Raw genomic sequence first — 26908 nt, forward strand, 5'->3', positions numbered from 1 at the left:
AAACCCTTTTCTTATGTGTCACTCTTCCTGAGTTGCTCGTGTTGTTATTATTTTTTATGTTATTTTTCATTGAACCAATTATTTGTACCTCTATGGTAGATGACAAGATAGAGAAACTATAATCAATTATTTTGCATAATCATACCTACGAAATTTATGTCTACAATTTCAAGATTCTATTCTCTATCCATTATGACTGTTTAGTTATATTTTTTTTCATTATTTTTTAAATCTAACTTTCAATCCTATTTTCTTTTTCTTTTTTTAAGAAAGCTTTTATTTTCTTTTCACTTTTTGGACTTGGAACCAGCAATTCTTTCACCCAGTAATTATTTAGAAAGCACAGAATTTTGCAATGAGTAAGCCTCCTCCCCAATACCTTCCGTGTGCTACATGTTACTTGGGATGCAAGTAACTTTTATTTCTGTTTTCGTTTTGAGTTATTCTGTCGCTCTCTACATGGTTTTGGTTGTAATATATTGTCAAGTTTATTACGTATGGCACTCTCCCATCTCATAATTGTGATAAACTGTTATTGGTTCTCTTGACACACTCCCCATTTTTTTCTTTATTTTATTACAAGTTCTATGTATTTTTTTACTATTTTTTTATTTGTTTCTGCTATTTCATTCATTTAAACATTGATAAGAGTTGGATTACAAAGCCTAGAGGGAGTGCAGAATATAGGGATGGTCTGAATAGATTCCTTGACTTCGCATTTGCCAATGCATCATCCGATGGGATGATACATTGTCCATGCCCTTTGTGTGGGTTCCGATGTTACCAAACTAGAGAGGACGCATACGATCACCTTCTGATGAAACCCTTTCCCCCTAACTATACCTTTTGGTTACATCACGGTGAGAGGATCGTAGACGAGAGATCCAGCACTAGGGAAGAACTAGAACCTAATTTAAATTTAGGAGATCAAATGCGGGACATGGTCCACGACGCATTCAACTTCCTGAGACTGCAGAGTGACGATGAAGACTCGATGAATGGGCATGTCGGAGACATTGCGGAGGGGTTGCCGTACTTATCTGATGAACCTAGCTGCGAGGCTCGTGCCTTTCACGACTTGCTTGAGGACGGCGAGCAGGGATTATATCCGAGATGCCCAAGATTCTCGAAGCTGTCTTTCTTGGTTAGGCTGTACCATATAAAGTGCATGTGCGGAGTGAGCGACAAGGCTTTCGGATTGATTCTAGAGCTACTGGGGGATGCCTTTGAGCATGCAAGGATTCTGAAGACCTTGCACGATGCCAAGAGGATCATAAGGAAGCTCGGTATTGGGTACAAGAAGATAGATGCATGTCCAAATGACTGCATGCTATACCAGGGTACAGACCAAGACTTGTCTAGATGCAAACGGTGTGGGGCATCCAGGTGGAAGCAGAAGACCAGGAAGAATTCTTTAGTCAGAATCAACGCCGTTGTCAAGAAGAATGGGAAACCTCTTCTCAATTCTAATACACCCAGCCCTACCTCACAGTACTTAGCCCTGAATACAGTGAACGAAGCCCCACCCCCAAAGAGGAGCTCTCAACCCTTGCGCTCGGACACCTCATTGTCTTTGACTGCGTAGTTAGGTCGTCCTCTCTGCTGTTAGCTCATCCGTTCGGGCCAGCTGTTACATCGTCCTCTCACTACTGCGGTAATCACCAGTTCTCTATCAATTTATGATGGTATAATGTTTCTTTGATTGGACGTTCTTACTGCATATGAAGGTTGTGCATGTTTCGATAATGGTACGATTCTGATTTTCCTAATTACTCATGTCTCATCTTTTGATGAAATCCCACTTCATTATTTGAATCTAGGTCAGTGATTATAGCCCAATAGGTGGTATTTACTTAGATGGTTAGAGATTTGAGTGTATTGCTAGTTTAGATTTGAAAAGAAAGTTCTTCTATGATCAATGAAGTGCGGAACTATACGTTCGTGTTGTGGTTTGGTTCTCTGAGAATCAATCAGTAATCATCACACTACTCAATAGAAACCAGGAAATATGGTTAGTACACTAATTAGTGTGGTATAAAATTGGGCTAATTAATTTTTTTTACTGTGCAGCTCCTAGGACTGTGGTAAAGTCCAGGATTTAGGTAGTAATTGGACTGCTGTGAATGAATGTTATGTATAATTTGAAGAGGTAATGACCAAATCAGTATCCAAAAAATTAAAACGCTGACATTGCGGTACCTGACTATTGTAATCGACAAAATGGTACCTGGTTAATTTTAAAAACTGACAAGCGTGTCCATAAGCTTGCCAGACCAAAGCTCCGGTGAGGACAATGCTTACCTGGACACCGGATTATGCTGACAAATAATGTTTTAATTGAGTTGTAATTTCTAATTAATTAATTTGTTAGCCTAGGTGGAAATTAGATCAATTGGATTTCATTTTGCCCCCAAATCAGAACTCTTTGCCCTAATCCCAAATTAACAAGCTCTCTATTCGTTCATTTGCAGGAAGGATCCAAGATTGGACGATGCATACTGCAAGGGCTCGTGGAAAAGCTGCAACGCTGAGAAGGCAGTCCTCGATGCAAGCCTTCGACGTGGATGGTGCTTTGGGCATTGTGAACAAAACTTACGATGGCTGTTGCTTTTGTCCCCTTCCAGTGGTTCTGTTGAAATCGAAGACAAGTAGCAACCCTGATAGATGGTTTCTACGCTGCCCTATGTGGAAGGTAAGGTTGGAATTCTGATGAATATGTGAGGATGTAGAATAATATCCCTTCTTGGTTTGTCGTCTGTTCTTATTCAGTTTTAGTATTCGATTGTTCTCTGATCTTTGAACTCTTCGTGTTGTGCTAGAACACACAAATGCGTTGCGGGTATTTCCAATGGTTGGATGAAATACAAGGAAAATGTGTGGAAGGAGAAGTTTCTTCAGAGAACAGTAATATGTTGGGCAAATCAGAACCCAAAAAGAAAGGTAGAATCAATGTCGACTGTGGGGATGGCCAGAAAATTCAAAGGATGATGATGGTACTATCTGTGGTGAATGACATGAAGGAGAATCTGAAGAGGGTTGAGTTGTACCTAATTTTTATGTGTATTTTGATTGGGTTAAATGTGGCTTTGATTATGTTTAGTTTGGCTAAGTAGGTAGACATTGCACAGTATAATAGTATAACAGTGAGAAATTGAAATTTTGTAATTTTGTCCACAATGTAATTGAGATGAATTAATGTATGCTGTGTTCTTCTTGTGCTTTGATTGAGTTATTGTTGTTATGATTTGATCAAGATATATGGAATATATATAAGCCATGTAAAATAGTTTTGTGAACAGAATCTGAATAAAACACCAAAATAACATCAAGTTATAACCATTAACTATTTAGAGTAAGAAAGTTCAGGCCCCAAATAAGGCTACCAAAATGACACATGTTCATAGTAACTGCTACAGACCCAAAATGAAAGTAACAAAACACAGAAACACTAGGTTAGCACTTACATGCCATAATGGCAGTTGGGTGCATTTTAAGTATATCCTGTCCAAAATGCAAATAACAACAGACTAAAAAACTCAAGAATCTAAGCTCATTTCTTGTTTTTTGTTGATGGCTTTGATGCTGGTGGTCCGGATGGCTTTTTCTTCTTCAAGGATGGGGTGGGCATGAAGCCTGTGAACCTGCTCTGTGTGGCTGGGCTTGCTGCTGCCATGGTCTCCCTAGTCACAGTTGGTAGCCTAAATGGTGCTGTAGGTTGGGCCTGAAGAGTGGGCCTAAGTAATGGACCTTGAGGGAATGACCCAACATTGGATGGAGATGCAGGAATTTGGGATCTAGACCCAATATCAGGCCTGACAACCCTAGGTTGAGCAGGGGGTGGTGGTGCATCTGCTGCATTGTGTGCTGGAGTTGGAGGTGTTGTAGTGGCTGACAGTCCTCTTCTAGTGGTGCTGCCTCTTCCTCTTGGTTGAACTGGGTTGCCCCTTACAAAAGATGGTCTGCCTCTCCTCTTTGGTGCTGGTGCTGGTTCTGAACTAGCTGTTGGACCAACGAAGTTGGTTGCTGCTGGTATGGTGTCTACATTAGGGGGTGAAGCATTTGTTGTAGTGTTGCTATCATTGATATTATTCTGCATCATTTTGTCCATTCATGAGAACACATCTTCTCTAGAAACAGATCCAACAGTTTAAAACAAGAAGGTAAAATAAATCACATTCTTCACCTGATCAGACTGACTTTGTGGATGGTTTTGAGTGAGGTCTTCCTCATCTGCAACATGTGCAGCGTGTGCAGCCTCCATGGTCTCCTCCAAGTTAGCTTCTTGCTCCCTAGCTTCTTCCTCATCAAGATCTGGTTCTTCAGCTGCTGTTCCAGTTCTTTTGTCAGGACAAGTTCTGCTATTATGTCCAGCGTTACAAAAAGCACATGAGTAAGGAAAATCAGCACTAATAAAATTACAGATAGGAAATAAAAGGTAAAGTAAATACATATTACTAATGGTTTTTGTTTTGCTTACCCTTTTGCAGGTTTGGCATGTTATCTGTCCGTATCTTCTCTTGGCCTTGTATTGGCTGCCATCACTTTGCTCAGTGCTATCCTTTCTCCTCTTCTTTGTAGGTCTGCCAATAGGCCTCTTGTATGGAGGGGGCAGACATGGCATCCCTTCGTGATGCTCCCAGTACTCCTGACTCGGTATGATGCTAATGTGAAACATGTAAGTCCTATTATAAGCCTCAATGGTGAGCTTGTGATGGACATAGTCTTCAGGCTTCTCATTCTTTCTTTGGATTGCTGCAATCCCATGACAGCATGGTAGTCCAGTGAGCTGCCATATTCTGCATGAGCATGTCCTCTCTCATGTATTGACTCTCACTCTATGTTGCCACTTTGTTACTTCAAACTGGTTGTTCTCATCATTACCACACCATTGTGCTTCCCAGTAATTGGCTTGTCTTTTTTCTTTCTCTAACCTACTAATTTGTACAGGGGCTATCTGTCCAGTATAAGCTATCAGTGAGTCTTTATGAGTTGCCATTGTCTTCATGATGTAGAACCTAAGCTCTTCAAGCATTGTCAAGATGCTCTTCCCTCGAAGACCCACAATTGTTGAGTTAAATGACTCACAGTTGTTGTTTGTCAAACTGTCTACCTTTGGCCAGTCTGAAAACCTTGATCTCGACCACTGTTCTTATTCAAATTTTGACAAATACTCCCAGGTCTGTTTGTTGATCCGTTTCACAGCTCCCATTGCATCATTAAATTCTTGATCAGTAGTTGCTTTTGCACATTGCCAAAATGTTGCCTTAAGTTCCTTATCCTTCCATCTCTTGTTTAGATTTCTCTACATATGCATACAACAGAATCTGTGCTTCACCCTTGGCATCACGTCCTGTAATGCTAGTATTAGTCCCTGCATTGAATGGTAACCACAAATAATTAGGAGACATTTGAAAAGTAATTTATAGAAACATACAAGAACTCAAAAAACATGAACATAATGCACATCACCTTTTGCTGGTCTGACATAAAAACTCAGCCATTCTCATTGTAGTCCCCAATGTCAGTGTGCAACTCCTCCAGAAAGAATCTCCAATTGTCCCTTGTTTCTGCATCAACAACCCCATACGCTATTGGAAACAGCTGATTGTTCGCGTCCTGACCAACGGCTGTTAGTAATTGCCCTCCAAAGTACCCTTTCAAAAACGTCCCATCCAAAACTATAAATGGTCTACACCCTGCTTTAAAGCCATTTTTGCAAGCAGCCAAACAGATGTACAAGTTCCTAAACCTAGGCAACCCCTCTGGCTGTAGAGTAGTCCCCATGTTGGCTCTTGAACCAGGATTAGCCTTCATGATTTCGTTAAGGTAGTCTCTGAGCCTTACATATTGATCTTTCTCTGTTCCCTCAATAACTTCTTTGGCTTTGTCCATAGCCCTATACATCATCCTCTCGTTGACTGAAATGTCATACTCCACTTTAAACCACTACTGTGCCTCCCTCTGCAGTATGTTGGGATGGATCCTGAGCTTGGGACCAGTTCCTCAGCAACCCAAGCACATGAAACTGATTTACTCTTGTTGCTCCTGGGGCACGTATGCTCGTCCACAAATGTCTTTATCTGAAATGATGCTGGATAGTTGGTCCTGGCACAATAGCACAACCAAGGGCAGCTGGATCATAGCAGATCACCCTACACCTCTTCTTCTCATTCCTAAGGTAGAATACCTGTCTCCCAATTTGTATGTTGTACTTCTGCACTACTGCTTTGAACTGGTCCATGGTCTCGAACTCCATATTCAACTCCAGAGTTATTTTTCTATATGGCGTGTTGGGATTATGTTGAGGAAATATAGGTTCCTCTTCATCATCAGATGCAGGAGGGCTACAGAGTTCTTCAGATTCATATTGGTACATCTCAGGTTCACTATCGCCATCTTCTCTATTCGGGTTAGGCACCTCTACCCTTGGTGCTTCATCCTCCTTTCCAAGTACAATTCTTTGCCCAGACGGTTGAGGTCTTGGATGATTTCTCCTTGCATTGTTTCTCTCACTTGTTTGTGTTACATTATCTGTTGCAGAGTCATTTGAGATACATGAGAATTGATGCAATTTTTATTCACATATCCTCTAACTAAAAAAGAAAATCTAATTTACCTGTTGGATTTTCTGTAACAGGTTCCTCTGCCCTTTGCTCATCCACAAAAGGTTCTCCAAAATCAGAACCTTCATTCAGATCAGCAACATCATCAGCATTGGTCTCCTCTGTGGGTTCATTCACAGCTTCAGCTTCTCGAGGATTACTCTCATGAACCTCATTCTCGGCAGCTCTTCTTTCTCGGCGTAAACCACTAGGTGGTGGTCTTGGATGTCTCTTTCTAACCTTCTTAGCAGGTTTCTCCAGAGCTGATGCTCCTTCAGTGTCTTTCTCCTCATTCCCGTCATTCGCAGCTTCTTCCCCTGCATCACTCTCACCTTTGTTCGACTCGTTAACATCAACAGTGGCCTCATTTACAACCTCATTAACATTCTCCTTCATAACCACACTCAACACCATATCCAATTCATTAACCTCACCACTGGTCTCATTCACACCTTCATTCTCCTTCTCATTAGCCTGACCGTCAACCTTATTAGTAACTTCAACCTCGTTGACATTATCACCACCTGGATTGACTTCAACCACACTATCATTGCTACCATCAGACACGATTTCTTCATCAATGATTTCAGGGTTTGCATCAATGGGGTGATCAAAATATAGGTGGACAGTGTTGTCATTCTTCATCGCACTCTCACACATTCTCATGACTTCAGCATCTATCCTAAGCACTCTAAGATCCTTACCTAAGTCTAAACCAGGTTCTAGCCAGTACACCTCATTGTATCCAGGGTAACCCAAGTCTAGAAATAAACCCTCAACAAAGAATAAATTACATGTCTCCACATTCACCCTGTGTATCTCAGTTACTAAACCCCCGTCGTATATCACATTACCGTCAACACCCCTTTTCAAGGCACCCATGTGATGATAAACAAAGGTAACTAGACGATCCATCTAAAAAATCGTAGAGGGAAGATACAATGAATAAAACAATCAAAATGATCATAATGCTGTCGATAAAAGCCACGTAAATGAGAGGATGGAGTGAAGGCGAACTTACCTCTTCGTAGGTTTCTTCCTAGCAAAGACTGGGGTCGCGATGATGCCACTAGCAAACCCTCGCTGTTGACGCTACGACTTCGACAATGTCTCTCAACTCCTCTTCGTTCTTCTTCGCGCCAAGTAACCAGAGCAACATCTCTCCCTCTTTACGTGACCTTTTAGTTTTACTCTTAGTGAAACACTAAGTCACAGTAAGTCACCCAGCAGTAACAACACTTGTTAATTTGGGATTAGGGCAAAGAGTTCTGATTTGGGGGCAAAATGAAATCCAATTGATCTAATTTCTACCTAGGCTAACAAATTAATTAATTAGAAATTACAACTCAATTAAAACATGATTTGTCAGCATAATCCGGTGTCCAAGTAAGCATTGTCCTCACCGGAGCTTTGGTCCGGCAAGCTTATGGACACGCTTGTCAGTTTTTAAAATTAACCAGGTACCATTTTGTCGATTACAATAGTCAGGTACCGCAATGTCAGCGTTTTAATCTTTCTGGTACTGATTTGGTCATTACCTCTAATTTGAATATCCAATTTTTAATCCAAATCACTACTACTTGTAGTATATAAGGACCTTAAACATAGATGTATATCCAGCTCACTCTTTATAAGTTATTGTATTAGTTTTTATGTTGTCTCTTAAGATTGGACACTAATCAAAATTAGTTCAACAGCATTAATTCCTCAATTATTAATGTGAGTATATATCTTGTTGGCTGGGACCATAATCCATATACACAACATTGTGCAAGAAAAGCTTGAATACTTGATCAGAATAAACATATAACTTTTATTTGGTGCACTACTGAAACAAAACATTATCTGATCACTTTGCTTCATTATTGAATCGATTTCACTTTGAGATTTGAGACTTGCGTGGTATAAATGACTGAATTTCCTGATTATGATGGTTAATCGAGCTTCAGTTGTCATCTTCACTTTGTTTATTACTGTCATGAACCAAGTGTTCCACCTGATTATTATGATTAACTAACACCTTATGAGGCTTACCTTGAAGGTTACTATTCAATTAGTATGTAATTTGATTATAGGAGCCTGTTTGTGAGGATTATTTGAATGTGTGTTTACGAAGGGCATTCTTCCAAGCCCACTTAGTTATCTTGTTAACTAATTCATGTGTTATGGACCATGACTATATTTATTATTTTTTGGGTGCTTGTTGGCGTCAGGAGTTTACGATGGCTCGGAAAGGTCGATTCATGAAAAAATCAAAATTGGGACCAGGATCTCACCAACCTCAAACGGGAGCGAATGCGACTTTGGACTCCCACCATGATGGCTCTCAAATTCTTCCGACTAATGGCGAAAGTGTCCCCGCTAATGGTGATAGTGTCCCCGCTACTTCACGCCCTTTCCGTCCCCCGCGAAGTGAACCAAGGCCTGCTCCACAGACGAGCACAAATAGTACCCAAAACTCGCTGACAGGCCATCTCAACTTGGACGCTAATGCTAATGAGGAACCTCTTGTTGAAGAAGAAGTTGACGAGCTCCATGATGCTCCTGTGGTTCAGAGTCGCAGAGGATGTAAGACTACATAGTTTTGGACTGTTAAGATCATAGGTATCTTTCCAAATTATTTTTCTTCCATCAACATCATTTAAGCTCCACCCATTATTAATTTACACAATATTGAAATTCGTTCATCCCAAATGCTTTCAGTTGCAAAATAGGTCAATGACATTTGATCTTCTCCATTTGTTTGCAAAGTGGTTTTTTAATTTCTTGTATCATAATCTTTAATTGGATAAAATATATTCTGTGGCCTGTCAAAATAATTATAAAAGATTCTGATTTATTATATTAATTTTATTTTTGCCTACATTTCAAATAAAGCGGTAAATTTGTTCTTATTATTAGTTTTTTAAATAAAAAGTCGGTAATTTTTTTTTTAAATTTGTTTTCAAGTGTTGCAAATCTACACCAATTTATGCATATTATATGTTGAATTGATCCATCATAATTCATTTGTTAGGTGTATACTAAGGTAATATTTTAATATTATTATGTTATATATAAATTTTCTCGCATGCTGTCCACAACACAAATGTTATATTTGGCTTATAGATTCTGACGGCACAATCAAGCCGGCAAAACTAAGCGTGAGGGATGCTATGGCACGGCCTAATGGTAGGAAGATCGTGCTCAGGTTCAACAATGCAAAGCAAGCAATTGGAGACGAAGCTGGACTGTTGAGTGGCGTGCTTGGTCTGCTGGGATCTGATTATGGAAAATTTTCCATCTGTAGGAAAAGTTGCATCAGATTACCACTAAAGACAAGGTTTATAACGAATGTGTCAAGGTAAAAGTTTATATCCCGGGTAAATTAAATTTGCTTATTTTTACAATTATTGACAACTTGTATTATCTGAGTAGCAAATTTTCCACTTTGATGAAGACAGCGAAGGAACTATTAAGAAAAATATTTTGAAAAGTATGGGGAAGGCTTAGAAGGAAACAAGGCTGAGGTTGTATGACCGTTTTTATGAGCCAACATTCACTACTGATCAAAATCTTGAGAATCGATTGCCGGGAATTGATCGAGAGCATTGGAGATGGTTCCTTGACTATCGCGCCGAACCTGAGACGAAGGTAATATACTGTATCGTTGTTACACAAGAATACCAATTATGCTGCATTGAGTCCTTTTCTATTAGATTCTAATCGCCCTTTGTCTCTGATGGACCAATAGGAGAAGTGCAGAAAAAACACGGAGAATCGATCAAAACAACAATATACCCACACTGGCGGTTCGAAAAGCTTCGCACTGCGGATGGAAGAGGAGGTAATATACTTGTTTTATTTAGTTATGCTAGTATCTCTGTGACTAAATTTTCAGTGATTTTGTGGAAAATTTTAATGAAAAAACTTTGTTGTTACAGTCGAAAGAACAAGGAAGGATAGTCGGTAGAGGAGAGTTATGGATCAAGGTGCACAAAAAGAAGGATGGCTCATATATGAATGATGAAGCAAGAGCAATTGGTGTAAGTAGTACTTGTTAATTGATAAAGGTTAACACAAGTCAATTTAGGAGAATTACCCCTATTTTTTTTTGTGGTTTTGGTTGATAGTGCATATCTTTCCATGTTACTATGATATTGCATGCTCCAAGCTTAAAAAATGCTGTACCATGCATTTCGTATATAGAGTTTATGTGTAATATTAACTTTTTATGCTGCTATATTTGTGTGTTTTTTATCGTGATGTAAGTGATACAGTTAATTAAGGAGATTACTAATTTGTGCATGTAGGAAAGAATTGAGGAAATTGAGCAACAGGATGAGTCTGCCAGAATGTTGTCTCAAAATGACTCCATTGCTCAGGTTTTCGAAAAAGAAAAATCGGGTAGAGTACGTGGTGTGGGTTTTGGACCGACTTCTAGTCAACTCTTCGATCCGAATTCACATGCGCCTGGCAACGGAGTCCAACTAGAGGAGACCCAGAGGAGGCTGCTTGAACTGCAGGTAGAGCTGGAAGGCGAGAAGTTGAAGAGGAAGGCGATGGAGGACGAGGCAGCAGCAGAGAAGAAAAAGATGAAAGTAATGGAGGACGAGGCAGTAGCAGAGAAGAAAAAGATGAAGGCAATGGAGAGTGCTCTGATTTATCTGTTTCAAAGGCAGGGTGTGGAGCTACCACCAGACATCGCTGCAGGGATGAGTTTCATGGAATGATAGAGCGAAAATAGAATATTAGGATTGGAGTTATTTTGCATTGAAGTAAACATTTTATTGAATTAGACTGAGCAACTCTACGAAAGAGATTTATTTACTTCGTATTTTGATGGATATATTAATTTGTTTTGCTTATATTTCAATTTTGTTTTTGCTTCAAGTTTATATTCTATTTTTGTTGAAAATTTTCACTCTTATAATAATGAAAAATAAAAAATAGTTAAAAAGAATAATTCAATAATATTTTAAATAAATTATGCGTGTTTTATTTGAAAAATCGAATTTTTTTTATTTTTATTAAATTAGCGGCGATTTTAAACCGCCGCGGTTTGGGTTCAGATATAACAAAAACCGTTACATTTGGCGGCGGTTTGCAACCACCGGTAACTTTTAACATAAACTGATGTCCCATTTGGTGGCGGTTTAAAACCGCCGCTAAACTTGTGGAAACTTGGATTCATCATGCCAACTTGCGGCGGTTTGAAAACCGCCGGTAAATATGAAGGAAACCGTGAAAGACTCATTTGGCGGCTGTTTTCAATTTTGTGTCGCAAAATTTTGATTTAGCGGCGGCTATACCAGCGGTTTATGAAAATCGCCGCCAAACCCAATCCCGGCGCCCATATCCATGGCGTTTCTATAAACTGCCGGCATTTGATTTTGCGGCGATTTAAAATCGCCGCCAATTTTCGGCTACCTTGTAGTGAGTAGCTATAGGTATACTATTTGTTACATTTATAAAGTGATGCAGTAGCTTTGAAAAGTGTAGCCTATTCTATAGAATGATCGTAACTATTAGTGCTGAAAAGCGTAGCCTTTGGTCCTGAACAGTATCACTTAAAAAGCGCGCCCTATTCTCAAAGGCCAGAAGCGTAGCCTTTGATATAGAAAAGTGTAGCTTTTGAGAATAGGCAACACTAGTATAGGCATCGCCTACAAAAGCGTCTCCGAAGCCTAAAAAGTGTAGCCTTTTCCTAAGGCATCATTTTTTTTTTCATTTTCGGCTACACTTTTCAAGTGTACCTGAATGGGTGTTTTTCTTGTAGTGTGTAGTCATTCATTTTTTTAGTGGTAATTATTGTCAAATAAATTGGTGTAAAAATAGGAGAAAATGCATTTATCAATTTAGGGATAATAATTTGTTTTTCAATAGAATAAATTATATATTGAACAACAAAAATTATTAAGGTTTCTTTTCGCATAAACTAATACTCATCGATAGTGTTTTGGTAATATTCTTAAGGAATATTAATCAATCTAATAGCTTTTGTAGTGACATAAGCATATAAGTTTGGAAACTTGAAAATCATGTCATAAAATGTGAAATATTAACAGGTAACAACGTTGATTATATTGTTTTGACTTCATGAGTGAATATGATACCAACAAATAAAGTTGTCATATTTAAATTTCAATAAAGACAAATCTCCACAAGTATTGTTATCAATGAGAATTGTTCTACTTTCAAGACAAATACTATTTTTTCACTGTATTTTCCAACTCGGCAAGCCGAGAACTAATTCACCACGGATTGAAGTTCCATTTATTAAGGATCTGTCGCTAGCCAATGAGTTATTACATACAGAAAGCGAGATTCGAAATCCTAGTACTTCCTTAAGTGGACGAGTGACATAACCACTCAACCAACTCGAATTAGTTAAAATAAATACTAATTATTTTTAATATTTTGTTAACCTATGATTTGAATTATAACTTTACAAATTATTTATAATAATTATTATATATTTTTTATTTAATTTTTTAATAAAAATTTCATATAATTTTATTAATTATCCTGTGTACTGCACGAGAACATTACCAAATAAAATGGTGTAAGAAATTAGAGAAAATGTATTTACTAATTCAACAAATAATAATTTATTGGGTAAAGTATATTTTTTATCCCTAAAGTTTGACAAAAGTTTTAAAAATATCCCTAAGTTTTATTTTGTTTCAATTTTGTCCCAAAAATTTTCGATTTGCATCAAATATATCCTCGACGGCTAAATTTTCAAAAAATTTAAGATCAATCTAACAATAATGCATAAAAATTATGCTTAATTTGCTTGTGTTGAGGGGTTGTTCTTATGAAATTATTGTTGAATCGGTCTCAAATTGTTTGAAAAATTAGCCATCAAGGGTATATTTGATGCAAATCGAAAATTTTTAGGACAAAATTGAAACAAAATAAAATTTAGAGGTATTTTTAAAATTTTTGTCAAACTTCACGGACAAAAAGTATACTTTACCTTAATTTATTTTACAATAAAATAAATTATATATTAAATAACAAATTTGTTATTGGTTTCTTTTCCCACAAACTAATACTCAACGATGATGTTTCAGTAATGTTATCAAGGAATATTAACCAACTTAATAGCTTTTGTATTGACATAAGTTTATAAGTTTGTAAACTTGAAAATCATGTCATAAAATGTGAAATTTTAACAGGTAACAATATTGATCATATTGTTTTGAATTCAATAATGAATATAATACTAACAAATAAAATTCTCGCATGTAAATTTCAACAAAAATGAATCTCCATAATTAAATATTGCTATCAATGAGAAATTATTCTACTTTAAAGATAACTATTATTTTTTTTTACGGTATTTCCTAACTGAACAGGTCAAAAACTAATCCACCATGTATAGGGTTGGCAGTGGGGTGAATTTTTGCGCTACATAACCGTGTCCTGCCGTCCTTAAACTTCTCAACTACCCACTCCACCGATGCTTGTGGATAATAGAATGCATAGAATGTTGTACCCTAATCCTCTCCTGCGGATACCCTCTCCACCCTATCTGTCCTATAACAATTAAATAACACTTTAAAATTTACATATTCATACATAAATTAAGATAAAAAAAATAAAATTCATACATAAATTAAAATATAAATATAAAATTCATATAATGTCAAATAATATAAAACTAAAAAAAAAAACTAATGTATGATCACTACAAATTTAATATGAAGTGGATTAGCATTACTCTAAATTTCAATCACAATAGCATTAAGAGCAGCACTGTTACTTTGTGTGTCTTCTCTAACATTACTAGCCATGAAATAATCTTAAAGCAGCTATATTAAAAATATTGAAAAAACTAAGCAAACCATATATAAAGCACCTATTGAAAAAATTGAGCAAACTATTGCAACATCGGCAATTAGACCCATTGCACATATATAAATTAAGCAAAATCACAAAAGTCCTAATTCTCAATCAACATATATAAACTATTACAACATGCCGATATCAGTAATTAGAACTCAAAGTCGATAACGATTTAAAATGAAAAATGCAAAATGAAATTTATGTAATAAGAAGATGCACCCTTCAATGAAAAATCATTCATGAAACATTTATTTTTATATAAAATAATCTTAGAATCAATCATAAAAAATATTAGTATATAATATGGACAGAAATTAGTGAAATGTATATTAGACCCCCTGCACGTATATAAACAAAATCGCAATACAAATTCACAACTTCACCAACAAAATTACACACAAATTCACAACTTCACTAAGTCCTCTTCCTCCCTGCTCTTTCGCCTTCTCCTGTCACTGGCCCTTTCACATTTTTCTCTATTTGATGTGTATTTTGTAAAAAAGAGAAATTAAAGCTATAAAGGCTTTGTGTCTTCTCCTCTCTTCAACACGGTAGCAATGCATTGATGGAGAGGTGGAACTAAGGTTGGTTGTATTGCTGAGAAAGGGAAGAACGAAAGGAGTTAATCAGGGTTATCTATTGCTTGGTTTGGCTTAAAAACCTAATTAGCTCTAGACTCGGAATTTAAAATGTGAGAAGGGAACTGGCCTTAGTGTAATATAGCTCGGATAAGATAAACTCATATGTCATGTTGGGATCAAAAGTGCGGACTATGTAAATCGAAAATTACAGTCGCGTGAAACGTAGATGTGGGTCTTAGGTGTGCTCCACATGAAGAATTCGCCCCGCAAGGGGTCCTCATAGCTCAAGACAAGCAAAATCTTAAGGAATATCACTGTCGATCCCATTTGGGGAGGGAAAAAGAAAGAAAAGAAGAGTGAGAACCTAAGGTTCCCAGCAAGGTGAAAAGGGGGTCTTAGAGTTTTTGTCTCTAAGTTTTCGTTAAATTGAAACTCGCCACATAGAAACAACAGAATATAAACGTACAACAGGTAACCAAAATTAGTCATAGACAGTTGCAAAATTACAGTAAACAATCACAAGAATTTCACATGAGCAAACAAGATAATGCATGCCTGTTCCTACCGCAGATTATGAGTTCATGTGTCGGTTGTCTATCCGCAGCCCGACGTTACCCGGAATGAATTCTGAATATAATTTCTCTACTGAATTAGTCAACACGGGTATCACATGGGTGTCTCCATGTCAGTCAGATACCAAAGTCACACGAGTTTACCCGTGTCAGTTAGGCTAAAATCAAAATCTTATAATTGCTACAGTATGTGCATTCAGTGAGAAACAGGGTACCATATGGACGAACCCATATCAGTTAGATACCACTTGCCAGTGGACGTCTCCACTTAGCAACTCTGCCCAGTTAGATCCCTTTGAGTCATTCATTGTGTGTTTGCCCTCTGAGAGAGAGAGAGAGAGAGAGAGAGAGAGAGAGAGAGAGAGAGAGAGAGAGAGAAACTTATCTGCAGACAGAGAGATAAAAGAGGAAGATAGCGACGTGCTTAGGGAAAAGGAGCTCTGATGATAAGCTCACATAAAATTGTAGCAACGATCAAGTGATGAGTCTATGAAAGAAGAATAAAAGAACTTAACAGACTCATAATGTGATGGGGAGAGAAGGAGAAGGGGAAGGGGGGAGGGAAGGAGGGAAGGAGAAAGAGGGAGAGATGGAGAGGAATTTACCTAAAAAAGAGGGGCTCAATAGGAGGAAGGCGACGACGGGTGTAAGAAATTTACCTAGAGAAAAGGGGCTCAACAAGAAAGTAGCGACGGGCTCAACAGTGACGACGACGAGAGCTGTGAAGGTAGACAATGACGGGCTCAATAACAACGACGATGGGTTCAGTGGCGAGACGATAGGAGCCGTGACGACAACAAGGCTGTGAGACTTTCTACAGAGAAGCCGAGAAGAAGAAGACTTTGGAAGAAGATGACTGGATCTCTCTGGCATGGGTATAGAGAATGGACTAAGACTGTGAATCACTGAATATGTGATGTGAGACAAATCCTAATCTCTAAAAGTATTTTTATGTATATACCCAAGGGCGGGTACACCCTAAACCCGACCATGTCATGCCTCGCTTGAATACTCGCCTCGAACGAAACCCACCCCTACCTCGGGTCGGGTTATTGCCCATCCTGATCAGGCAGGGATGGATCAAGTACTCGTGAATTTCGGTACTCCTATAAAGTCTAATCATATATTGATACTCCATTTTTTAATGATTAACCGCTAGCCACTTAATTACTACGCATGCAAGACGAGATTCGAACTCCTAATACTTGCTTAAGCGAAAGAGTGAGATGATCACTCAATAAACTCAAATTGGTTAAGACAAATACTAATTATTGTTAATATTAAAAATTCTTAGACTTTGATTTTAATTATAACTCTATAAAATATTTATAATAATTATTATTATATATTTTTTATTTTATTTTTTAATAAAATTTTTTATATAATTTTATGTATTATCCCGTACACAGTACGAAAACATACACTAGTTGATTTCTAAAATAAAATTATTTTTCTTCTTTTCTAAACTATAGTTGAAGTTTTTTTTAAAAAATGTTATATTACTAGTTAAATACATTTAAAAATAATTTATATAGTAAGATATATTAAATTACAAAATATATATATAATATATATTAACTATTAAAATTATTTATTATTAATTTATATATAAATATATAAAATTTAATTTATTTTTAATATATATTTTATATTAATATTTAATTTGGTGTTGATTTTAATATATACTCCTGTCTAAGAGTGGTAATGGAACAAATAAAAGTAGACTTTTATCCTATTTGATCATGTTTCGCCTTATAATAATATACATAAAATTCGTTATATTTGATCTATAAATAATATAAAATTAAATTCTAACTCATCCTACAAATATTCGTTCTGTCTCTATCTATTTTTATAATTACTAAAATTTAATAAATTAAATTAAATTTTAAGATTTATATACTATTATTACATACATAATATAAATTAAAATAAAAATTTAAATATAATATAATATTATAATTAATAATTATTTCACTAGTAATTATTATATATATATCATGACGAATATATATAGATATTATCTAAATTCGATCTGTCTCATTCCGTCCAAAATTCTCACTCCGCTAAAAACCTGTCCGGAGTAAATTATTTCAAAAGACAGCTAGTTTTTTTTTTGACTTAAAAGACAACCAGTTTTGAATAATAAACAAATCCCTCATAAATTTTGCCTTCGCTCATATATGGGAAATCGGTGGCACGCAATTGCGTTTATTGACCGAAAGGAGGCAATTGGATTTTTTTTTTGTTTTTAAAAGAGGCATGTTGCAATAATTTGCATATAAGCATACCTGTCCTTGTTGAAAAAAAGCATTATCGTCACGTGAGGATGGAGCAAACATCTAGAACTAGAATCTTTCATCCAGATTCTGTGTAGCTTTCACTTCCATTTATTTTTACCTTTTGTCCCAAAGCATTCTGATCTAAAAAAGGGTCATATATATATAAACATCTTTCGTCAACCAGCTTGCATTAATAGAATCGTCAATTCATTCATTCATTTAATTGGGGGCATGGTGTATACTGTACGTATATAACAATGTATTGATTAGTAATTGATTTTTTTTATTTGTAGATGATTAGTTTTTAATTTATCAAATTAATATATTATGAAAAAGGGTAATATGCTGAAAGAAAAAAAATTTCTCATGTGCTGAAGAGGTGTGGCACTAGAACAAAGGTGACGAGTGTTAGCATTGCTTCTACATTGATGGACAATTTCTGTGTCAAAAAATAAAGTGAGTAATTGAGTATAATTACTATAATATGTCAACATCATGAATGTTAATTACATTAGATTAATTTGCTTTTAACAATAATAATTTATTTGTTGGGCTTTATTGGTTTTTTAAAGCGTTCAACTTTAAATTTTTTGTGAATATTATCTAACAAGTAGAAATTGGTCCATAAAATAATAATAATAACAACAATAATATCTATCCTTCTATAATAATAATAATAATAATAATAATAATAATAATAATAATAATAATAATAATAAGAAAGAGTTAGAATATCACTATTCAAATTTTTCTTTTTTGCCGAAATATATATATATATTTCTCATATTTAACTTGTATAATAATAAAAAATAAAGATATTTTTAGTTTTAAAAAAATATTCAAAATTAATTATTAGTATTATTTTTATTATATTTTTATTTTTGAGTTTATATTTTTTTATGAAATTAGTAGATGAAAGTCTATTGGATAATTAAAATTTGTGCTGAAAAATTTTGGTTTTGTTAAATTAGATGAAACGTATTTAAAAAAAAAAATTATTTAGCGAAACCAAAATGTTCCAGAAAAACATTTAATTGTTCAATAGATTTTCATCTAATTTTATAAAAAAATATAAACTCAAAAATAAAAAGAAACAGAGTAAAAATAACATTATTCATTAGTTTTGAATAAATTTTTTTGAAGCAGGGACGAATTTAAAAGAGAACAAGCATATTTTTTTTGAACAAAGTTAAAAATTTTAAGTATTTAAAGTTATTATATATTATATAATTTTATTTGAAAAATAGAATAAGTAATTATCTTAGATAAATAATTAAATTATTAAACTCAAAAGCAAGTAATAATCCTTAAATTGAGATAAATATTATTTTCAATCATTTTTTGATTAAATAAATTTTTAAAATTTAAACTTTTTTTTTCTCTTTTTAAATATTTTTTTTCTTAATTTTCACACCTATTATTATATAAAAATACTTTAATATTTATAATAACTAAAAAATCTTTACATATTATAGTAGTACATGCATGAAAGTAAATTATTTTAAACTTTTTTTTTTTCATGATATTAAAATTATAACATATTAAGTAATTTCATTAAAACAATTATATTTTATATATTTTATTTAAAAATATGTTTTAAATGCATATAACAAAGTATTAGAATAATTTATTTATATTATTTTATAGCATATTTGTTTATGATATGAAGTATAAAAATATAACTTACTGTTACAATAATATTCAACAAAGTAAACTAACAAAAAAATAGATAATTTTTTATATTTTATTGAATCCAAAATAAAAAAAAAAATTATAAAAATTAAGATAATTTTTTTATATAACAAACACTTATTAGTATCTTTTAATTAAAAAATATTAATTATGATTATATATATTACTAAATATATAATATTATATTATATTTAATTCTATAATATTTTAATTTTTAACTTATCTTTTACTAAATTTTTGGATTCATTTCTATTTTAAAGGTAAAAATATATTTATTATTATATAAGTTAAATATGAGAAAATATATAACAAAAGTATAGTTTTAAATAAAAATTAAATTATTATTATTATTAATTTAAAAGGATATTATTGTTGTTTTAATTTACTATTTTATGGAACAATTCCTATAATCCTATCCGTTAGATAATATTCACAAAAAATCCAAAGCTACCAAAGCTTTTCAAAACTAATAAAGCCCAACAAATAAATTATCATCATTAAAAGCAAATTAAACTAATATCATTAATATTCATGATGTTGACATATTATACCAATTTTATTTTAACACAGAAAAAAATTTTCCTTCAACACGCTAAAATCTTCCTATAAAAAATTCAAACAAAAACTATCTCTTAATTAAAATTTATTATTTTTATTATTATTTTTAATTATTAATTTAATTCTTTTAATTTAATAATTCAATAATATATTTTAACTCACACTTTAAATATCAATAATTTATTAATAAAAGAATAATAAATTTTAATAATTTTCTAACATTTACCTTTATTAAATTCTCGTCAAACTTTGAATATAGCATGCCATACCATTATTACCATCATTTCATTCCATTGCACTTTTTATCACTTGCGGTCACACAGTTATGCTAATCTCAGTTAATAATAAGTAACATCATTTTCTAGCCACCAATTCAGGGCTGCAGTGGATAAGATTCAATACAAAATTACAAATATCTATATTACCTAAAGTTCTTCTAAAACATATCTAAGACAATAGTTTTAGTATGTACACTCCACATGTACGTAGTTCTCTATGCTTTCATAAAAATAAATAAAACAAAAATCAAGCAAACAACAACTTTATACAATAATTGATTCACACACACACACACACACATATATATATATATATATATATCACACAAAATAAAAACAAAAAAAGAGACATTAGAAGTTAAAAAGATGATAATGCTTCTCCTATTTTAATAATATTATTATTTTATAAATTCATATAAAATACAATATAAAAAAACCACGTGAAAAATGACATTACTAAAAATTGGATTGAAATGACGCTATCATATTCTTAGAAATTATGATTGAAGAATGATTTGAAAATAAAATTAATATACAATTTGTTGAGTTTGTACTTTTATTTTTAGTATTTTTATTTAAGATTATATTGAGAAAAAAATATGAAAACAAAAATATGTTTGTATTGGTATTGAAATGTTTTTTAAATTTATTTCTTCACAATATTTACTTGAAAAAAAATTAAATACACGTAAATTAAAAATATCGAATATACTTATAAAGTAATTAAAATATCGATTTAATTTAAAAAATTATTGATATTATAATTTTAAAGAGTCAATCATTTTTATAGAATTCATATTAACTCTAACAATTTGGTAATTTAAATCTTATTATAATTTTTTATGTATTTAAATTATTTTTTAAATTTTATATAAAATCTGGATTTTGTCAATGTTCCTCTTATATATCCTTATCCACAAATAAAAATCTGAACGGCATGGCTAATATACGGACAAAGAAGGCCCAGCTACGCATTAAACCAATTTGTTAGCACTTAGCACTCGCACTTACACGTCATTCTCACACGCAACATTTCTCAATGGAAAGTTGGAAACACAACTCAACACTTTTGTTTGAACTTTGCAGTATCATATTTGAATTTTCTTTTTCTAATTTTGTATCTTCTTGGATCCTGAAGATAGGAAAAGTTATGGTCAAAATCGGGTATATATTACTAATTTTATAATTTTTTTTAATAATTTTAATTTTATAATTTAAATATATTATATATTATTTTTTATTATAATTAAAATTATATCTTTTTTTAAATTTAAAATTTTTTCTTTTTTTTTTATCTTTTTCGTTTTTTCGCCTATTTATCTTTCTTATTTTTATACTTATTCTATTATTTTTATATATCATTATGAATGGTTAATTATAAATTTGACAATTAAAATATAAAACATGATATTTTCTAATTATAATTAAAATTAAATTAAAATTAAAATTAAAATATAATTATATTATATTATTATTTAACAATCAATATATGTCACATAACGGCTAAAATTTTTATATATGAATAATTTTAATGTGAAATACAAAAATATTTGATCATTTTGGTGTTCTACACGGTTGTGGTAGTAACACAAAACGTCGTTGACGTTTTGCGATAAAAAAAATTTTTTAATCATGAAAGAACAAAACGTCGCTGACGTTTTGTAATAAAAAATATTATTTTAATTGAAGAAACACAAAACGTCACTGACGTTTTGTAAATGGCCATAGTTGTGCTCAACACATAGTTTGGTTCATGATGAAGGATTTCACTTCTAGTAATACAATATTAAAAAGAAAAAGTTCTCACATAACACTCTCTTATTAAAATTAAGATAAAATATTTATTTCAAAATTAATAAATTCCATTCTTTCATCTTCTTATATACCTCTCTTCTCTTTTCTATTTCTCTCTATACTTTTCACTCTATATATAACTTATAATTTATATTTTATATTTTATATTAGTAAGTTGATAAACTAAAGTATGTCACAAGATATATATTCTTTCCCTCCAAAATTAACAAACTCAGTTCTCTTCTTTTGTTATTTTTTTTTAGTAATACTCCAAATAGGTCTCCAAAAATTTAGCGGTCCGACAGATTTGTCCCCCAGAAAAATTAACTAGGTCCCAAGTCCCTAAGATTACTAGATATATGCCATATAGGTCCCCAAGCCAGGTTGAACCAGTTAACATGACACTCTCTCTCCTACGTGGAGGTTGTAGATGTGACGTGTCAGGTAAAGCAACACGTGTCACGCTCAGGACAGATTAGTCCCTGAACACATGGCTAAAATGACGTCGTTTTGGGACAACGCCAAACGACGCCGTTTTGAGGGGACAGATTCGTCCCCACCTTTGTTCCCTGGTTCTCGAAACTTCGATTTTTAAAGTCAAATAGGTCCCCAAAAATTTTGTTATAAGTCAAAAAGGTCCCTGAATTTATAGTATATATATCAAATTGGTCCCCTCGAATTAAGCAATTAGAACCATAATTAGAATCAAATCATGATGAAATTATCTAAAGTATGTCAAAATATGCAGTCTCAAGCACATGAAATGGCAGATCTCAAGTATAATTACAGTCAGACAATTAGAAGTGGGATCATACTAATACATTGCCTTGTGGTCATGGTAACCTAAGTTCAAGAAAAATGTCTATAGGTCAAAGAAACAGATCAAGTCAATGTACTTCTCCATTAATGTACACAAGTACCCCTTTGTTGTCTCTAACAAAACTTTCACTACGGTGAAATACAAGTACCATGTCTTTACTCATTTTAATACAAAAAAAAAAAAAAAAAACTCTATCATAAGTTAACCAAACAACCAACACAATACAACATCATAATAGAATAAAAAATTCAAATACCTACATTGTTTTTGTTATTATCAAATATCTATCTGTAACCACTTTCACATCTCTCATTTAAGCTACACCTACAACAAAATGTCTTTGATCTACTCTAAACATACGTCACATGCACGTTCATCATACTTCACTCTTTACTGCCAATTTAATACAGCAAAAACTAATTTAACTTATCTCGAACAATGGCGATATGCACGACACACCACCACCAAGTAGTCCTTGTTCACACTGTCAAAGCACCATTACGAACTTGGATAAACGTTAATGGAGGTGAAGAATATGAAGGGTTAGGTCGTAAAATCTATGTGAGGGTTTTGGATACTTGTAATTTTACAAAGAGAAAGGGACAGGATACATTTTTTTATACAAGGTACCTACTGACGAATTTTAATTGTTTGACTGTAATTATATTTGAGATCTGCCATTTCATGCGCTTGAGCCTACATATTTTGACATACTTTGGATAATTTTATCATGATTTTATTCTAATTATGGTTCTAGTTGCTTAATTCGAGGAGACCAATTTGATATATATACTATAAATTCAGGGACCTTTTTGACTTATAACAAAATTTTTGGGGACCTATTTGACTTTAAAAATCGAAGTTTCGAGAACCAGGGAACAAAGATGGGGACGAATCTGTCCCCTCAAAACGGTGTCGTTTGGCGTTGTCTCAAAACGACGTCGTTTTAGCCACGTGTTCAGGGACTAATCTGTCATGAGCGTGACACATGTTGCTTTACCTGACACGTCACACCTACAACCTCCACGTAGAAAAGAGAGTGTCATGTTAACCGATTCAATCTGGCTTGGAAACCTGTATGACATATATCTAGTAATCTTAGGGACTTGAGACCTAGTTAATTTTTCTGGGGGACAAATCTGTCGAACCGCCAAATCTTTGGGACCTATTTGAAGTATTACTCTTTTTTTTTTTCTTTACCTTTCTCTCTCTTTTCTCTCACATTTTCTATCTCTTTTTACATTTCTGTTTTACAAAAAATAAAATTAATAAAATAAAATAGTTTAAATAAATTCATAAAATTATAAAAAAATACATTAAATTTATATTAAATATATTAAAAAAATGATCCCATAATATTATTTACATAAATAATTTTTTTATTATTATTATTATATACATACTTTTTTAGTTTTTTTATTTAGTTTTAAATTTTCACTATTTATATTTTTAATTTATATTTTTACTCCTCTTTCTTCAAATATTTATTACATATAGTTTAACTAATAAAAATTTTTTTTATATAATTTTTTTATAAAAGTAATTTAATTATATAAATATTTAATTTTTTGTCATAATTTATAATATCAAAACAAAATTAATATAATTTTAAAAAATTTATATTTTCGTAATATTATTACTGACAAAAACACTAGTTATTCGATAAAAATTGACCAAATTATTGGACGAAATCACATTAGTTTCACATAATTTCTGTCATAATCTTTATGCATGTGCACACGTTCACACTTCACACAAACAAAGCAAATAGCCATCAAAGTTACAATATAATGGTCAGCATATACCAAGAAAAATGAGAAATGGGAAATGCATGAAGAAATCATAGCCGGCTATTTTGGACCTTATATTTTACGTTCAGCAAACTTCATTATTAACCAAATGACAATAATCATGCCATCAAAACATGCGTAACCTGTTGTTTTTGTTGAAACCAATTTTTCCTATTCAAACATGGTTCCGAGGAGATCATTATTATTGGTGGGATTTTAAATCGTAACGAAACTACAAAAGTATAGTGCATAGTCAATGAAATAGTTTGTCTGAATCTAAGTCTACGGAGCAATTCCTTTCATACTATGAAGTATAGATACTTTGATGAGTTGTCGTGTCTCTGCGTGTTAGACATATTTTGGACATAAGACACTCGCTGACATTCGTCCGACATGTGTGTCTTCTGTATCCAAACCATGTCTCAATAAAAAATAAAAAAATTTTTCTTTGAACATACTTTGACACATCTAAATACCATCACGTGTCAGCGTGTCTGGTCTTATTCTTAATATATATTCTTAAAATAAATTTAGATATAATATATATTATTATTTATTAAAACAAAAAATATTTTAAATACTTGATATAATTAAAATAAGACATTAAAAATAATTTAAAAATTAATTTATATTTTAATATCAATAAAATATTAAAATATCATTACGGTTTATCTAAAAAATACTTTATATTTTATATGTATGCGTGTTCCCGTGTCATGTAAGATTTTAAAATTTGTGTGTCGGCATGTCCCATATTGTGTCGTGTCCCGTGTCCGTGTCAATGTCCGTGCATCATAGCTTTCATATAATAGAGAAAAAAAAATACTTTTTAATAAAATAATATGTTTGAACAATAAGGATGTAATCAGAGATAGATGTATGTATATGATTGCAGGGCAACTGCCCATTACAATTTAAAATTTTTTTAAGTAATATATGATAATGATATTTATTTGTTTCTACTAAATTATTGAATTTGATCCCATAATAATTTTTTACTCAATTTTTGATACTTCATAATTAATTTAAAGATTTTATATTAGATGTCATTAGAATTATAAATTCTCAATTTAAAAATAATTTGTATTTTTTCTTAAAAATCGACTCGAAAAAGTATTATTTATCTTTTTTTATATTAGTTTTAATTTTTTTTATAACAACTGTATTAATTGAAAGAACTTTTTCAACTATGAATCTCAATAAGAATTGGCTTCTAATTGTATGAGAAGTAAATTTTAAATAAGTATTTAAGAGTAATACTACATATTCAAGTCTTTTTATGAACTAAGTCTAATCAAGTTAAACAATAAGATTTGAAATAATGTTAGTCATAACTGATTTTTGTTATCTTAGACTAACTCGAGTAGATTTGGTTAACAAAAAAACATGAATATATAGCATTATCTTATATATAAAAAGACAGATATTTCGATTGTGTTGTTAAGAAAAAGATTACTTAATTTTTTTAAAATATGAAATTTAAATAATAAAATTTTAAATTATATATTATTATTTAAATTACTATTTTAGTATTTTAATTTATAATTAGATATTTTAAAAATTAATCATGTTATATGTACATAAAAAATAATTACCTGTATATTAAAAATTTGTCATAATAATCAATGAATAATTTGATAACTGATTTTTATATACACATAATATTTTTATTATTATTATTATTATTATTATTATTATTATTATTATTATTATTATTATTATATATTTTGCCGACTATCAAAATCTTTTAAATCCGCCATTGAACGTAATATGTGACAACATTTTAGTATTTAGACAAATTTAATTTTATTCGACGAACCTAAAATAATTAATCGAACTGAAAATTAGTCAACAAAATTTAAATAACAATAATAAAATCATTTCATATACCATATGGCATATGCTCATACTACTTAATTAAAAAATACTTTTACTCCATTTCCTCATAAAAAATAAGAGTAAATGTCTAAAATGGTTCCTAAATTTCAAATCGCTATTTAATTTAGTCCTCGACTTTTTAAAATAACTAATTAAATCCCTAAAATTCGAAAAAGTACATCTCCGTTAGTCCTTTACAGAAGTGTCGTCTAAACATTGATGATGTGG

At 32.4% G+C, this 26908-nt stretch overlaps 2 protein-coding genes across 3 annotated transcripts; one reads left to right on the forward strand and one right to left on the reverse strand.

The window, feature by feature from the left end:
* Positions 1-1457: 1457 nt before the first annotated feature.
* Positions 1458-11474, forward strand: LOC110267401 (uncharacterized). Of its 2 annotated transcripts, none has more exons than XM_088504940.1 (7): positions 1458-1654; positions 8816-9206; positions 9711-9945; positions 10020-10235; positions 10336-10428; positions 10526-10627; positions 10895-11474. In XM_088504940.1, exons 5-7 carry the CDS (start codon positions 10417-10419, stop codon positions 11312-11314), a joined length of 534 nt encoding a protein of 177 aa, XP_088361066.1. In that variant the 5' UTR covers positions 1458-1654; positions 8816-9206; positions 9711-9945; positions 10020-10235; positions 10336-10416; the 3' UTR covers positions 11315-11474. The 2 variants fall into 2 exon arrangements, with proteins under 2 accessions (XP_088361066.1, XP_088361077.1); XM_088504951.1 differs by having other exon boundaries at positions 1494-1748.
* LOC148579073 (uncharacterized) lies at positions 6077-7351 on the reverse strand. The gene is made up of 2 exons (XM_088488392.1): positions 6617-7351; positions 6077-6531 (listed from the first exon to the last, which is right to left on the reverse strand). Exons 1-2 carry the CDS (start codon positions 7266-7268, stop codon positions 6077-6079), a joined length of 1107 nt encoding a protein of 368 aa, XP_088344518.1. The 5' UTR covers positions 7269-7351.
* Positions 11475-26908: the final 15434 nt, after the last annotated feature.

The sequence above is a fragment of the Arachis ipaensis genome, chromosome B10 (genome assembly GCF_059453495.1).
Source record: "Arachis ipaensis isolate K30076 ecotype BB chromosome B10, ASM5945349v1, whole genome shotgun sequence".
Classification (NCBI taxonomy): domain Eukaryota; kingdom Viridiplantae; phylum Streptophyta; class Magnoliopsida; order Fabales; family Fabaceae; genus Arachis; species Arachis ipaensis.

Bases quoted from the DNA above. Each gene is read 5' to 3' on its own strand.
- LOC110267401 (XM_088504940.1), top strand. The intron at 10,628-10,894 runs GTAAGTAGTACT...TTGTGCATGTAG, and splicing joins ATGAAGCAAGAGCAATTGGT to GAAAGAATTGAGGAAATTGA.
- LOC148579073 (XM_088488392.1), bottom strand. From the start codon at position 7,268: ATGAGAATGTGTGAGAGTGCGATGAAGAATGACAACACTGTCCACCTA. The intron at 6,532-6,616 runs GTAAATTAGATT...ACTCTGCAACAG, and splicing joins TGTTACAGAAAATCCAACAG to ATAATGTAACACAAACAAGT.